The sequence below is a fragment of the Scomber japonicus genome, chromosome 14 (genome assembly GCF_027409825.1).
Source record: "Scomber japonicus isolate fScoJap1 chromosome 14, fScoJap1.pri, whole genome shotgun sequence".
Taxonomy (NCBI): Eukaryota; Metazoa; Chordata; class Actinopteri; order Scombriformes; family Scombridae; genus Scomber; species Scomber japonicus.
Window position 1 is genome coordinate 21,053,922 of NC_070591.1, and position 16,518 is coordinate 21,070,439.

Consider the following 16,518-nt stretch of genomic DNA (forward strand, 5'->3'; position numbering starts at 1 on the left):
ATAGCTATAGCTTACTGTAGCTGTGTATCACAGCTTCTAATTCAACATGTTATATAATATAATAATGTTAATTGCTCTCGTTCAACAACTGCAACCATGAAATGTGATTTCCTGCACAGTATAATGTCTAATATATGACTTTGTATCCCTTGTAGCATTCTACCAAGGTGGCAGCAATGGCAGAGGCAGCAGATACTGTCATCTTCATGTGCTTCTTCCATACAGAGGAATAATAATGTTCAAATTGATGACTGTGGGATCCTCGTAAATTGTTAATGATACAATGAACACCACTGTTACACCATCAGACCTGGTGGATGTGCCAAGACAGCAGAACTTCAATGGCACCCTAGGCACACAGACCCCTTCCGGTTGGGCTGTCATCCACACCGCTACCTTGACCTTTTGCTCTCTCCTCCTAATCTTCATCTTCTGCTTGGGCTCTTATGGGAATCTCGTGGTGTTCTTGTCCTTTTTTGACCCAGCGTTTCGCAAGTTCCGCACCAACTTTGACTTCATGATCCTCAACCTGTCCTTTTGTGATTTGTTCATTTGCTGCGTGACCGCCCCCATGTTTGCACTGGTGCTCTTCCTGGATGCAGGCGGAGGGGATGGCGTCTCAAAGAGTTTCTGCTTTGCTTTCCACTTGACCAGCTCGGGCTTCATCATCATGTCGCTGGAGACGGTGGCTGTCATTGCTTTGCACAGACTGCGCATGGTCCTGGGACAGCAGCCTAACCGCACCGCCTCCTTCCCTTGCACGTTGGCCCTCACTGCCCTGCTGTGGACATCCAGCTTCACCATGGCTGCTCTCCTTACCATGCGAGCATACCCACGCAGAGATGGACCCTGCTTGCCCCACTTTGGCCTGGGAGGTGGACAGGCCAGGGTTGTGTTGTATGTCTACCTGGCAGACTTTGCATTCTGTGTAGCTGTGGTTTCTGTATCTTATCTGATGATTGCTCAGACACTGCGGAAGAATGCACAAGTAAGGAAATGTCCCATCATCACTGTTGATGCCACATGCCCTCCACCCCCACCACCTCTCATTGCAGCAGGCTTTGAGAGCATGCAGTGTGCTGTTCAGGGCCCTTCTCTCTACTGTAACCAGGCTTACAACAAACTGCAGAACGTTCAGACACACTCTTATGGCAACAGGAACAGCCAGCCTCTGGTTCCAGGGGCTGCCCAAGGAGCCACCTGCTGTCAGCTAGTGTCCACAGTCAACTTGGCCACAGCCAAAGACTCTAAGGCAGTTGTCACCTGTGTAGTTATAGTGTTCTCTGTGCTGCTTTGCTGCTTGCCAATGGGAATTTCACTGGCACAGGATGTTTTGTCCCCAGAAAGTAGCTTTGCACATTACCAGTTTGAACTGTGTGGCTTTGTGCTCATTTTTCTCAAATCAGGCATCAATCCCTTTGTCTACTCACGCAACAGTGCAGGGCTCCGCCGCCGTGTGCTGTGCTGTATTCAGTGGGCAGCACTGGGGTTTCTCTGTTGCAAGCAAAAGACTCGCCTGCACGCGATGGGAAAGGGTAGCCTGGAAGTCAATAGAAATAAATCCTCCCATCATGAGACCAACTCAGCCTATGTACTGTCACCAAAGCCTCAGAGGAGGCTAGTAGACCAGGCTTGTGGGCCAAGTCACTCCAGAGACTGTGCTGGTAGTCCAAGGGCCACAGGTGTGCGTAAACTTCGCCCCCCAAGTACATCTACACCCATCAACACCCGCATCGAGCCCTACTACAGTATATACAACAGTAGTCCCTCTGCAGGGCCCAGCTCCCCCACAAGCCTGCAACCTGTCAGCTCTCAGACATTTGCGTTTGCCAAGTCTTATGTAGCCATGCACTACCACACTCACCAAGACGCACTACAAGACTTTGAAAGTACCTCAGTGCACCAGATTCCCATTCCTTCCGTCTAAACAAAGAGCTGCCGAACAGGCTTGGACAATCTCACCATGGCTTTAAATAAAATGTGAATCAAAACAGTAACACGATAACAGCCAGTCTCATGGTTTTCGATTCAGTATTATCCATTTTGTTCTGTTCTACAGTGAAAATACATGTAGAGTTCACGAGTTGAAACATCAAAGAAGCAGAATTAGACACAAGAGATTTGTAATAAAAGCGTCTGTTCCAAAAAACTATTTACTGTTATTGAATTGACTTTTTTAACAGATACTGCATTTTCATACAATTGTTGCGCACGCATGTGCCATTATAACCCAAAACTCTGTAGGTCTTCATCGTCGCCAGAGACTGCAATAGTGGGTTCACTGCTGCCTCCTCTCTGGTTGAAGTTGCTGAGCACTGAAATCAACTGCATTAATGTCAGGCTGCTATGAAATCCTGCACAGGCCCACATATGGCTGTTGATGGCATGCGGTTGCACTTTGATGGACTTTTTGCTTCTTAAGAAAACTGTATTTGTGAACCTCATACACTTTCTAACTCAATAAATGTTTGGCAAGTGCAGCTGATCTGTGCTTTCACTGTTTCACCATTAATAGAAATGTTAGAAATACAATTAAGTCAGTTTACAACTGCTCTGCAGCCTTCAATATCACATGAGTTTTTATCAGTGGTGTGAAGTTTGTCCAGTTGTCATGGAACTGTATGTTTATATTTCCATTTTTTCTGCACAATTTAATCCATGTAAATGTAAACCGTCCATGTAAATGATGGAAATATTATGAGTGAAAGCTCCAGAACAGTCTCTAAATGGACCTTGTGGTGAGGTTGCTTTCTCAGTTGCTATCTCCAATTAAGAATTAACTTTGAACCACAGATAAAAATACAGGTTGCCTATCAGCATGTTAGGCCTCATGTCTGCTGGGGTTATACACCTGTCCTTATGCTCATGTTAAGGATATGAAGACTTCAATCCTTTGACTTAATGAATATAGAAGCTGAAAATCTGCTTCAGAAATCCTTTCATTATACGTCTACATGCTTAGCTTTTAAATTAGTGCTGGAGTTCTTTGCTGCATACAGTGAAATTACATCTCTGGCCATTATTTGAAAATGATAAATGCCTGAGTTGTACAATACAAATAAGTGAAGTGGCTACTGCTCTACACCACAATGTTAATTTGATCTTAAATTGTGATGATACATTGTTCCAGTTGTTTTATTTTGAATGACAAAAAAAGGTTTGCATAGAGGGAGATTATACCATTGTCATGGCGTCAGCACCCTCTGGTGGCCTTAAATTCACCATGGCAACTTGAACCAGTAGCTGGCCTTCAATGGAGGATCAACATACAGTGTGTTCTTTCCAGGAGAGAAATGATAGGCTTATTATTTTGCATGTGCCTCACATGGTTCACCCTGATTTTAAAGAGTGAAGTTACTTCATCACTTACAAAAAACTCATTCTGCCAATGTGATGGAAATTGACTAAATATCTCTAGACATAATAAACGGATACATGTTCCCATGCTGTCCTTACATCTAAGTCTAATATTTCTCCTGTGATAACGCAACACTATAAATTAGATTTCATGTTTTCGTTTTATTCTTTTCTGCAAATGTATTGGTTTTGTCCCTGTGATACAGTAGTGATTGAGATCCCAGTGTGCATATTCATAAAACCACAGAATACCTCTTATCCACAGACATTCTGTATATTATACAAAATTTTAATCATTTGCTATTCCACAGCATCCTCCTAACATTTAAGTTACACTCACTCATTCTCTAAATTAACACAGCACACATTCTCACTGCTGCATAACATTTTCAGACTTGCTTTTTTTCTCATATCTACAAGTGCAAAATTCTTCAGTCAAGCAGGTAATCATTTCATCACCCCCCCACCCCACAAGCACACACAAACACAGACACAGACAATACAGAACTTAAACAATTAAACTTCAAACTTCGACAACAGAACCACCATGAGTATTGTTGATTTCACCTGATGATTACGAATCCCCTGATTCATCACTCCTTTGCCATAAATCAACACAAAGTGAAAGCATAGATATGAATACAAGCAATAAATCCGCCTCCTTGTTTAGTGAGGCGTCAGCCCCCTTTCTTTTTGTTTTCACAAAGTCAGACTGGAAGATGTAGCACGGCCCGTTGCACAGATCAGGGCATCTGGTGGTGGGTCTCTTCTCCTGGGCTACATGAAGTCCAGCCTCAAGATCAACTTTTACCATCATTTAAACTCTACGTTTGCCTTTTAGTGCAGTGTCATGGGCATCTCTTTTCCTCCACCACACATGCTTCTGTTTTATGGTGTCTTTCTTCAAGTGAACAATTCTTTGTCCGTCCTCTCCATGTCCTTCATGCACTCTGGCTGTCATATGATCTTTGTCAGTTTAGCTGGAGACTGACAGAAGTCCATATTCATCGGCGGTGTCAAGAATCCTGCATATGACCGGAGACTCAACCTAAGGAAAAAAAAGAAAAGAAAAAGGATGTCAATCACTGGTAGGTTGACGTCCTCCTGTTTTTTATTATTTCTGCTGCTGTCTGCACCCTGCCAGCATCGTTAGATTTTATAAAGAAATTTGCTGCCAGTCATTGTTATATGGCATCAACACATACTTGATAGACAGACTTGAAAGCTGTTAAACCCAGAAAAATGATTCCCAAACCTTTTTTCTGTCTTGCTTCTATTGGAAGCTAAAGCAAATTCCACCCCTTCCTGATCCATGATTTAAAAATAACATTACCAGGAACACAAGCTATATATTTCTTTTGACTGCATGTTCCTCATTTGTTTACGGTGTGCTAATGAAACATGCAAATTCATCTTCAACTGCTGGTTTTTACATTCAAATATACAGCTGGAACTTAACGTTAACGACAGCTCAGTTTCAGTCATTTCTGCAATGCAATGTCGCAATTAATAATGTCAATAGTTTCACCTGTGTTTGACATGTTAAAATGCCTGCTGCACAAAACTTTTATTTAACTTAAGTTTCACCTCGCTTATCCCACTGATCATATGAACTACGGTGTAAATGAATAATTAATCAGTTATAATTCAAAATAACACTTTCATTACATTCAAAATCTCATTCTCATCATGTTGTGAAGCATGTGTGACTTTTCAGTGCATGTGACTCACTGGTTACTAGTGAACTTACCCCAAGAATGTACTGACAAGTCTGAGGCTCTAGCATATAGACAGTGACAGCATGGGGAGACTCAGACTCCTTGCATCTGACAGACAGAAGAGAAATTACATGAGTGAATCAACAGAGAGAATTATCAGGGTATTGTCTTACTCATGTGTTGACTCAGGGCAGCGACACTGAACCGGTGCTGGTTACTCACTTGAGCTTGACAATGACCTGTCTGGGCTTCCCTGTCAGATCGCACACATCCCCGTGGCCATACAAGTGAGAAACCAACCTTAAGTAAAAAAAAAACAGAAATTAATAACAGCAGGGTTTAACTTGAATCAAAGTCAGGATTTAAAGTAATGGCATACTTGACTTTCTGCACTCCATCATCCTTGAGCTGGTAGGATCGGGCGACGTTCTTCTTGGCCCAGTCGATGTGCTCCTCAGCATTCCAGCTGCCCACCACCACAATATTCTTCCCCTGCTCTTTATCCTGAAACACCAGGAAACATTAATAACAGTCTTATACAACTAATAACTTTGATGCAGGTAAAATTCTAACTCTTCCATATTTGACAGACAATTAAAGCTTAGATTATTACTCAATAAATCGATGCTGGCAGCCGTATTTTTTTAGACATTTTATAGACCTAACAACTAAGACAAAATAATCATCAGATTGACGGATGGTTGCTGCCTCACAGCCATGTCGAACAACTTAAACTGTGACTACAAATATATTTGATTTTACATTTGACTCTTACTTACCTCATGGTACTGATGGACATGCTTTCCGTAACAGAATTCATATTTCCACCACCCTACTCCCTGAAAGACACACATTAAAAAGGATTGTATGCTACTGTGTAGTTTAATTAACACTACTTGGTGCTATGGCTGAGCATGCCTCACCCCGTGCAGACAATATGAACCACTCAGGAACTCCTTGATTAGTTGGTCATCCGTCAGGCGAGAGATATGAGTGGTCCCGACAGTGACCTGAGTCTGCCCGCCCACAGTCATGGGTTTGTGAGTGGAAGTGAAAGCCTCTTCTCTTATAGGTGCGGCCTCCTCCTGCAGCATGTCATAGATATAAATGAGCCGGGTGTCATCGGTATGCACAGTACCCATTTTCCCCTCCCTCGTCTTGTCTGTCAATCTCTTACCTCTCTGGCCTCGGAGGTGGCGCTAAAAGGAGGTTTGAGCTGCTCTTCTGTCTCTTTATCCAACTGGGCAAGTCGCTGAGGCTGCAGAGGGGAGCCGGCCAAAGCTTGGCAGAAGATGGCATTCACAGGGGAGGACTTGAACCTGCAGGGAAAATATCAAATTTGGAAAACAAGATGTAAGCAGGAATCTCATCTGCTGGAAAATGCATTTCAGTACAACCCTGAAACAGAGGAAAACAGCATTTGACAACATCATAAACAGTGGCGTATTCCCGTAAGTATAAAATCAAGTTGTTCTGACAGCTCTACCTGTATTTTGGGTGTGCACAGAGCAGCGGGGTCAGCACCACCACCTCATATTCACAGGTCGTGACCTCAGCGACGGACAAGATCTCATGCTTGGCCTCTGGATGACAGACGTACAGCACAGATGTTGCGCGTGGCTGGTTCTGCTTCAGCACACAAGGAGTCCCATTGCCCATCTCCAGTGAGTAGTACGGCGTGAGCTGACCTTCTATATTCTTTGAGTGCACCTGGATGCCAGGGAAAAACAGAACAAAACAGAGAAGAGGCAGCGAATGTGAGAGATGAGAGCAAGCCAGGCAAATTTGGTAGGTTTTTCAGTTGCGTTACTTCACTTACTTCAGTTTCAGCTGATTTTACATTTTCTGTCTCTTCAACTTTATCTGAAAATTAAAAATCCTAGCATTAGTTCTCAATAACACTGAAAGTGTTGTGAAAAAAAATTTCATCATATTACACTCAGAAAAAAAATGTACCTGTCGCTGTAGTCTGCGTCTTCTGTGCCAGATTCCCCAGGAAGTACTCCTGAACACTGATTTTCTGTGTAATGATGTGAGATGATTACTTTCAGTACATAATGTACTAAGAGAAAAGCTTCTGAAAATGATTTTATCCTCAAAGAACACTGACCTGACCAGTCTCCTTCTCTTCATGATACTGCCTTATGTGTTTTCCATGACACACTTCATATGTCCAGTATGACTCAATCTGAAAATGTTAACAAGCCAAGAGAATGTTTTTGGTTATGCTCTGTTAATGTAGTATGACCCCCATCTGAACATAGTTTCAGTTTTGACTGAGAGGTTTAGTTAAATGAAAGCAAAATGGAAGTGAAACATGAATAGTCTCACCCTGTAAGAGCAGCTGCTTCGTTTGAATAGTGGATCTAAGAGTTCTCCCGGAGTGGGCCCGCCGTACTCCTTATCATCATCCTGAGACAACAAAAAAAGACACCAGACAAATGTCACGGAGTGAGAGAGACAAGGCAGCGTGTAGGGAAGTGTGCCAGTCAACACATGAGGAACATAATGTAGGTTGTCGTCATGACATTCAAAATAACTGATAAACGTTTTCACTCACAGCAACATCCTACTTCTGTGGGAAAAGGAAGAAATCAAACTTGTCTGATAAAATGAGTGTATTATAGCTCAGTCAATAAAAGACTTATTTAACAAAATGTTACACAGACTGCACACCTCTCCTGACAAAACTGCAGAATAATCCAAACCTTCATCTTCCTGAAATGTTTAAACAATTAAGGAGTACAGCAGTGTCTCAACTGATGTGTGTCTGGACTTGTATAGCATGCGTTTCATTGAGCCAGCTTTACTTTGTGAGATAACATCAAGCTGTCTAAAATGACTTCATTGACAGCTGTCTTAAGCTAATAACTTGTGGCATAATGTCATAAATAAAACAGTATATACACTTACCAGACACTTAGATACACCTATGCAATATAATGCAATTCAATACAGCAGCTCTGCCTTGCATTCTACATTTAACAAGCTTACTGAGGTCCTAGTGTGTGATGGTGGTGTATTGAGATGCCAAGTGCTTGCTTATGTGGAAATGTTGGGTCTCTTTAATTTAAATGTATAGAGTATGATCTAGGTCTATATGTGAAGTGCCATGGCGCTATATAAATAAATTAAGATTGACTGAATTATATTCCAAATATTTTGTGCAATCCATTACCATACATGCATTAGCACATGTGTTCTTAATAAAGTGGCCGATGAGTGTATGTTAAATTGATTAATAAAAGAGAGACAGTTGAACACCTGTTCGGCTGGCGACATTTTAGTCATGCATTAAATGTAAACAGGAAAAGACTGGCAGGGGGTTTTCAGCCTCTTACCTCGTCTCCAGCTGTCAGGGAAGGCAGGATGCATTTATACTTCTCCTTTTCTGTTGTTGTCATAATGACGAAGTCATCTTCGTGGTAAAGCCCGCCTGACTTTGGCTGCAATGAAACATACGTGTAGTTAGCAGAGATATAATGTGTGGTATAAACGGAAGAGAAACTGACTCTGAGGAGAGCACTACACAGATAAGCAGGATGCAGTTACACTTCATCTGTTATAGTAAATGTGTGTTCATCACATTACATACCAGCGAGAATTCAACGCCCGGCCAGCTGATTTTAAAAGGGACTTCGTCAGTAAATGTGGGATATCCCCCTCTGTTAGCAGAGACGCCGCTGCAGACCTCCAGCAGCCCACCGAGAAGCAGCAGCAGCAGCCCGGCCATCATCTCCTGTCCCGGCTGCTGAGCTCCTAAACACCGCTCCTCATGTAAGACACCGGCGTCCCCTCACATTAACACCTGCATGTGTGAGGAATTCAAAACCACAACAAAGTCCGAGAGAGTCAGCTTTAGATAGACGCTAGGATATGACTGAGTAAAGCGGATGTCAAGATGTCAATACACTACAAACTGCACAGGAAGTGAGCTGTTTATTTGCCACGTCGAGTTCCGCCCGTTTGTTGTGGGTTTAAGTAACAGCAGCGCCCCCTGGCGGCAGGACGAGATATTGACAGTTGTATGTGTTGAGTAGCAAAAATAAGACTCACTTTTAGTTAGACAGCGGTTTTAGTACATTATAGATTTGTATTTTCCCCTACCTTGTTTCACTGCAGTTCTTTACCAATATGAAAAAGGACTTCTAGTCTAAAACTGCAAATACATCAATGAGGAAGTTCCCCTGTGGCATCATATAGTGTTTCACTCACTCTGTATTTGTTATGTGAATTATAATAAAAGTTCAGCCTTATATATTAAATGCCAAAATTTACATGTAATTATGCAGAATGTTATAATTACATTATCTAATGTATTTATATCACTGACATTTACATTTGTCTGATACAATAGTTGATCATTGCACAGCAGAGCTTTGACAGGGCCTCTTAAATCCCCTTTAGCAAACTCATTTTGTACAGTCAAACATTGTTAAACACACAGGATGTCATTTAAATCCTTGCAGGCATCCTAAAGTGTACAAAATATACCAGGTGGAATGTCTGGGGAATGGTTTAAGATGAGATGATAAGATGATTTTTCGTTCATTCATTTATTGAGGGAAGATAAAATGGGAAAACTAAAGCCTACATACTGTAGATGGCACAATATATAAATGGGGGTTAATAATAAAACTAGTATGTACACTATTGTTTAAATTAAGTCAGTTTAAATATATGTGTAAACTATATGAGGATACTTAAATTAACTGTGTAAATTGACCAGTCATGCCTTATGTTATGATGCAAAATTAAGAGATACATTTTCATTTATCTCTTGGTGGTATGATCTGTAATGATGCTCGTACAAGTGAACAGACCTTTTTTGTTTTAGAGATGCATGATAACCCATGCACACATGTAGATGTCAGAAATGAAAGAAGTTTATTTTATCTGGCTGCCGTGCAAAAAGGCTGTGAGCATCACTTCTCTAGCTGACCAAAAATTCTTGGTCAAACACCATTCCCTTTATTTCTTGCTAAATGAATCACATCCTCATATGCAGAGCAATACCCGTAAAGCCTCCTTTTGAGTTTAAATATGGTTTCCACATCATGTAATAAAGGCAGATAGTCTCATCTCTGTCCCCCTGTGGATGGTTTTAGAACTATTAATTGCATCAGTGTGAGCAGATGTCTCACAGATATTATTATTATAATAAGGTCTATAAGCATGTCACAAGATTAAAGACAGTATGTAGATTGTAGATCCTGCTGAGAAGGAGATTTACTGAGCATCTCCAGGATATTATGTTGGCTGACTTATGTACGAGCAATGGAGAGAGCAGTTTTGATGCCAACATGATGTGTCCTCACTCTTTTGTCCTGCGACTCTGTTGATTCAGCATTGTCGTGTGTGCTGAATGACAATAAATCCCCCCACCCACCACCAACCTGAATGGTTCACACAGAAACACTTCTCAGTTACACTAAAATTTAAGACATAGACCTTCAAAATATGTGGTGTTGCATTTCACTGTCAGGAGGAAATGTAGAGAGCGCCTTGAACTGATGGAAACATGGGGAGTCTAAAGCTGAGACAGGCATTTTTCCACCTGTTGGTGGAGCTGTTGATATGAGAATGGGCAGCACAAACAACCAGGAGAAAGGAGAGAGATTATAAAAGAGATTTCGAGACAAAGAGTGAGAGGATTAGGTGCAGAAAAGGGATATGGAGGAACAGGGAAGGATACAAGCAAGAGAACATCCCACTAGATCATTCACCATATACAACCACTCCTCTCTGCTTACATACATACAGCTTCTATTCACATCTGTCTCCCATGTATATAATACATGTAGATGTAAACATTTATGTATGCATGTATGTCTGTAAATTTCATACAGACACACAAACATACATACATGGACAGAATGATAGATAGGGTATAATACATTTTGTTTCTGTGGTAACTATTATTTTGCCATTGAATTATAATGTATTCAACCAGGATTTCTTTTTTAAACTGATTTCTCTTGCCTGTGTATTTGATAAACAACATAAATTGGTATAATCATATTTCTCTAGCTATTATTACATCATTCTCGACCTTGCAAAAACATTTCTTAACTCAAGGTCCACTTACTGAATTTTTTAACCACATCTCACATGGAGTTTTCTAAGTTGTGATTGTGTTTGCTCCATGCCCTGAACTCAACTTCATCAATTGAGGCAGACTGTGAGATGTGTTAGAAAGCTCCTGAAAAAGGTAGTGAGTGGTCTTTCAGTCAAGATTTTCTGATTAAAACATGCTTAATAATTGGCCCTCTTCCTGAGAGCTAGATGAGGTAAATATGTAGTTGGAGCCAGCACTTGATTAGCTTAGCTTAGCATAAAGACTGGAAACCCTCTGGCTCTGTAAAATGGTGAATTGTTGTTTTTTACACTTGATTTTAAACAAATGGGGTAAAAGGTGTTCACTTGTGAAATTCAGAGTGCTGGTAGGTGGATCTTTTACCTTTGGACAGAGCTAGGCTAGCTTCACCCCAATTTTTATGCTAAGTTAAGCTAACCGACTCTAAATTAATGGAAGAAGAATCACTCACAGCGTAGCATATTTTCCAGAACTTTTAGTCACATCACTGTGTCCTGAAACCTAAAACAGAGTTATTTTCAGACTTCTTTGGAAGCCTGACTGGCGGAAACTTACCCAACTCACCAGTTTGAAATGCACATTACCATTTATTTCACAGCCATCCATGTGGTGAATCTGATTTGCATAGATGTCTTTCACAAACCCTCACCTTATGCATAATTGATACAACTGTCATTTCCCCAACCATAATAACATCATTCCAAAGGGAGCAGGGAGAAATGAATCTTGGCATTTGAAGGTCTCGAGTGAGATTAAGATGTCTCCTGAGCTGTCACCCAAAAATACACATAGAATATGTCAGATGTCAGATCAATATTGTCACTTTGGGTAGATTGTCTTAATGACATTCAGTATTGATTTGGGTAGAGCATTTCTACATGTTGTATTTCTTGTGTATTTTTTTAAGAAATAAATGTCCCCTAAAAAAAACTGTTGTTCCTTTACATATCTCATTAATCAATTATGATTATTGTAGTACACACATTAATGTTGCCAGCTTCTTTCTTTCTTTCTTTCTTTGCACAGTAAAACAAAGCAGCAGAAACACAACAACAAGAAGTAAATTGTGCAGGTGAGATGTAAAAAAAACCAAAACCCTGGAGGCTTATAGAAAGAATCTCACTTCAAAACACAAACAAATACTAAAGTCATGTAATTCACATAAATAAGCAAACACGCAACCATAGGATCAAAAAGCAAACACAAAGTAGGTAGCACAAATCAATCACAGACATGAAATAAATAAAATAATGTCATGAGTTTGCATGTAAACGTTACATCATGCTTTTTGCGTCATCCTCAATTACACAGTCTCCATTTGTGTACTTAGTTTGAAAGCACCAAAAGACCTGAACAGATTTTACCATTTTGAATAATCCTTAGCAAACTGGTAGATGTGTTTACCAGCATAAGGAGTGAAGTGTCAGAACATGTGGTATGCTTCCTGATAAGCATTTTAAAGCATGCTTGAGCAAACTCTCCTAATTTTGTCTGCTTTGCATGTACTCAGCTGTCACTCAAGCACCTATTGTGTTTTAGTCAAACTGAAGCTGCTATAGTCTGAATTTTGAATCTTGTATAGGGCTACTGCTTGAATAGATGCTGCAAAGAAGCAAAACAACATAGAAACATGAGAGAAATGGATTTAACCATGCCAGTAGATCAGAGTGCAGCTCGCACACCCCCGCAGAGAAGGTAATGAGAGAGTATTTCTGTTTGGATGGATCTGGATGAGCTCCAGATAGTCACGGAGCTGATCCTTGCTGTATTTGCCTGTGACCAAGGCTTAGCTTTTATATGAGATTATCAAAGAAGGGTCAATGGAGAAGGAGCATCTCTGAGACCCTGAATGCGTCAAATTGGCTCTGAGCCCATAATTAAATTCATATCAGCTATGTTTTACATCAGTCAAGGTTACGGTCCTTATAGGGTAAATGTTTGGGTGTTTATGAGTTGCTCCTCTACTTACATGAATACAACTCTTGTCTGAGTTATTTGGATGTGATATTTATTTTTTATATATAGCCCTGTTTCTTTCATGAAGTTCACTGCTTGGGGCAACCTCTAATTACAGCTTCATCACAACTAAAGCAGCCTGTTTAAACCATGACCACTCTCTAAGGTGATGATGGATGTTTATGTAAACATTGTGTGCATTGTTAGAGACTTTAAGCTCTTTCCGCGGGTCTCGAGAAGCTACGCTCGAACACAAAAAGTCAGTGAAACCCCAGAAGTGCGTTTTGTCTAGAAGGAACTTCAGAAAGTGGGTTAACTACTTGAGAATGCATCCTAAGCAGTGTGCATAAGCTAGAAGAGCTTAGGGAGACTTTGAGAGAGAAAATCATTTAGTGTTTCTTCACTGTTGAGGACCAAACAACTCAAGGTGATAAACAGAGCTCTTGACCAACTGGACAGAAAATGGACACTTTATGGACGTTTTGATCAATTATAACACTAAGACAAAGACAAAGCAGCAGTAGAAACTAATGGCTGACAGTTGAAGGAAACCAGGGCAACAGTTTAATGTAGGCCTATGATTTAACCTTTTGATACTATTCAAATGAGTTATAAAAATAAATATTCATACTAAGTAGACAATAAGCCTAGTCCTCAAAACATAAAAACATCCAGAAATACAAAGCCTCTTTGTTTAATTGAAAGCCAGCGTGTATGTGATAATTTCACTGTAAAATGTGTGTATCAAGGCTCCTGGTTTATAGCATATATCTAATGAGCAAAAGAGGCCATGGGCACGCCAATGACATTGAGTCAAAGTTAACATAATTAATCTAGAAGTACTTGTTGTAGATGATTTGTTATTTTCTGTTTGCTCAATGTAATAATCTCACATTTAACAAACCACATGTGACAAAATAATATATAGCAATAAGTGATCATTGTGCTTAGTATGCAGATCGTTTTCCTCTATTACACTTTGTTCTAATGTTCATTATACTGTATGCACTGCCTCTGCCAGTTAAGAGAGTGATTCTAATTGATTTTAAATTCATATTCTGCCCAATCAAAAGAGGTACATTTACATAATGCACATTATTCTGGTTGTTGTCCCTTTTATCCAGGTTTATCTGACTTAAATAAATTAAGTAACTTAAGTAAATGACCATTATTCCGTCTTGTGCTGTACCCATGTTGTCCACAGGTTACTGAAGGTCTCTCTCCAAGAGCCAAAAACTCCTCTGAAGGCTCATCTTTCTGGCTCACCATATGCAACGTTAACTTACTTTCCAGTTTGTTCAACACTAGAATGCGAAACACAGAAACAATGTTTCATTTTCACTTTGCGTGCACTGTAACTGTTGCAACTGCAATGTTATTTTCCAAAGAATTTTCATTCAACACTGCTGCTACCTCTTTCTTTCAGACTCCAAAGTTTTCCTAACTTCACCCCTAACATCAGGATGCCAGGAGTTATACAGCATACTGTTTAGTAAGCAATGTATGGTGTTAACAGTCAGATGAAAAAGACATGCTTAAAGTATATTGGCAGGTTGATATCACACTGCCTCTTTTCCAAATGGCACAAGGAATCTGACCTTTTCATGATCTCGGGACTGTCAAAAGATGACCTTTGTGCACAGCATCACGTAGTCATGGTGTATGAGTTAGATTCTTTAGACAAGGCGCAAGCTTTTCCTTTTCAAAATTACTTGTCAATAACAACATTGTGGGCCAAATAAAAAATGTGTGATTGTGCATCACATTATGACTTAGCCATATGGTTTTTCTGACAATGATATGGTGTCTTAAGCTCTTTTGGTTAGAATCAGAGGGAAAAAATGTTCTGAGACAAATTAACTCCCAGTTCTTTGGCATTGATGGAGGCAATGACTGAATCTCTAGTGAATAAAAAAAATCTAATTCAAACACCCACATAAAATCTGTCTAGGTTTTTTTCAAAACATTCTCACACCTCTTTTTCGGGGAGTTGAGAAACTTAGTAAATCGATAAACTTCTGTTATACTTCTTGGTTTGTGGGTGTAACCCGAGGGAATTGCAGGAAAAGTAAGGGGAGGTAGCTTCCCTGGTGGGTAAAGGTGAGTCTGTTAGCCTGATGGGTTGTTCACTCTGCAGATGTCACCTGGTCATTATCTTGAGGCAGCCATCTGCCAGCTGGTCCGGCAGGGCCTGGCTCTCAGTCTTATGGGCCCTGTGTGACTGGCAGCATCCATGCTGCTTTCTCTTCTATTCTGACCTGCTACTCCACCTGCCTCCATGTGTCTCAAAGGCTGGGCTCAGATGACCAGAGGGAAGACAAAGGACACACACAGAGATACAAAAATGCAAGCTTTGAACTCCCTGCCACAATGTAAACTGGGATAAATTAATGACGCATCTGCAGTTTTTACCTGCGCTCCCCTCACAGCTGAGTGCTTGGCTTCTCACCCTCGGCGCTGCTGGGATGTAGTGGTACACTGCCAAAATAAACTCCAGCCTCTCCAGTAGTCACACTGATTTCACTTGCCTGTGATTTTACCTAGAAAGTGCTTGATATGAATATTCTATTTCTTGAAAATTATCTGAGAAACCTTAGATGCTAAAGCTAATGAAGGGAGCCATTCCTTCACAAAGTTAATTGTCAGCCTCTAAATCTTCCAAAAAGTGTCTCAGGGCGGGTAATTATCTCTTACTTTTGGACACAATCATGCCCTCCTTCAAAGTGTTAGATTTGGCTGTGACTGACTTCTGCTCTCAAGCTGTAATTTTGACTTGATAGTGTTTCAGGTTAACCTTGTTACAACAAGACTTAATTTCTGAATCTTTTTGAATATCACTGAGAAATTAATTACATCTTCACTATTTTCATTTATTCTCTTTTAGTGTGAGTACACATAGGCCTAGTGGCACAAATAAGAATGCTCACGTAAAAATGCACATGTGCATGATGATGATTTTTTTACTTAATTTCTCTTTAAGAAAAAAAAAGCTTTGATAAATCTACTGTCCACAACCTGCCCAGCAATAAACAGCCCACACAAAGTTAACAACTAGCTGGTGAACAAAGAGGCAGATGTTTCCCTCAGGAGTTGCGAAGACCAAAACAAGGCTGAAAGGAGAGGTCATATTGCTATTAAAAATCATCATTACTATTAAATCAACATCATACAGCGATAACATGGCATGGTTGTTTTTATAGTTCGTTGCACTGCTCCCAAGTGACAAAAATATCAATTGATGCATGTTTAAAGGAATAATTCAACATTTGGGACTACAATTATTATTAATACAATGTATCCTGTTTGTTACATCTGTACACAAAGCAAATGTAAAAAGGAAACATTTTTAAACCCATTACAGGACACAAAAATGTATCCTAAACTGAAAAA

At 40.2% G+C, this 16,518-nt stretch overlaps 2 protein-coding genes across 2 annotated transcripts; one reads left to right on the plus strand and one right to left on the minus strand.

Annotated features, from left to right (window-relative positions):
• The first annotated feature begins 283 nt into the window (after positions 1–283).
• On the plus strand, positions 284–1,927 carry gpr75 (G protein-coupled receptor 75). Its single transcript, XM_053333342.1, has one exon. It carries the CDS (start codon positions 284–286, stop codon positions 1,925–1,927), a length of 1,644 nt encoding a protein of 547 aa, XP_053189317.1.
• A 1,571-nt stretch (positions 1,928–3,498) lies between these two features.
• Positions 3,499–8,996, minus strand: erlec1 (endoplasmic reticulum lectin 1). Its single transcript, XM_053333177.1, has 14 exons — positions 8,671–8,996; positions 8,417–8,521; positions 7,407–7,487; positions 7,186–7,263; positions 7,032–7,095; positions 6,895–6,938; positions 6,562–6,785; positions 6,253–6,394; positions 5,999–6,160; positions 5,855–5,914; positions 5,455–5,579; positions 5,298–5,375; positions 5,108–5,183; positions 3,499–4,405 (listed from the first exon to the last, which is right to left on the minus strand). Exons 1-14 carry the CDS (start codon positions 8,809–8,811, stop codon positions 4,334–4,336), a joined length of 1,452 nt encoding a protein of 483 aa, XP_053189152.1. The 5' UTR covers positions 8,812–8,996; the 3' UTR covers positions 3,499–4,333.
• Between the last annotated feature and the right edge of the window lie 7,522 nt (positions 8,997–16,518).

Bases quoted from the DNA above. Each gene is read 5' to 3' on its own strand.
- gpr75 (XM_053333342.1), top strand. From the start codon at position 284: ATGAACACCACTGTTACACCATCAGACCTGGTGGATGTGCCAAGACAG.
- erlec1 (XM_053333177.1), bottom strand. From the start codon at position 8,811: ATGATGGCCGGGCTGCTGCTGCTGCTTCTCGGTGGGCTGCTGGAGGTC. The intron at 8,522-8,670 runs GTATGTAATGTG...GTTTCATTGCAG, and splicing joins CGGGCGTTGAATTCTCGCTG to CCAAAGTCAGGCGGGCTTTA. The intron at 5,376-5,454 runs GTATGCCATTAC...TTTTTACTTAAG, and splicing joins GATGGAGTGCAGAAAGTCAA to GTTGGTTTCTCACTTGTATG.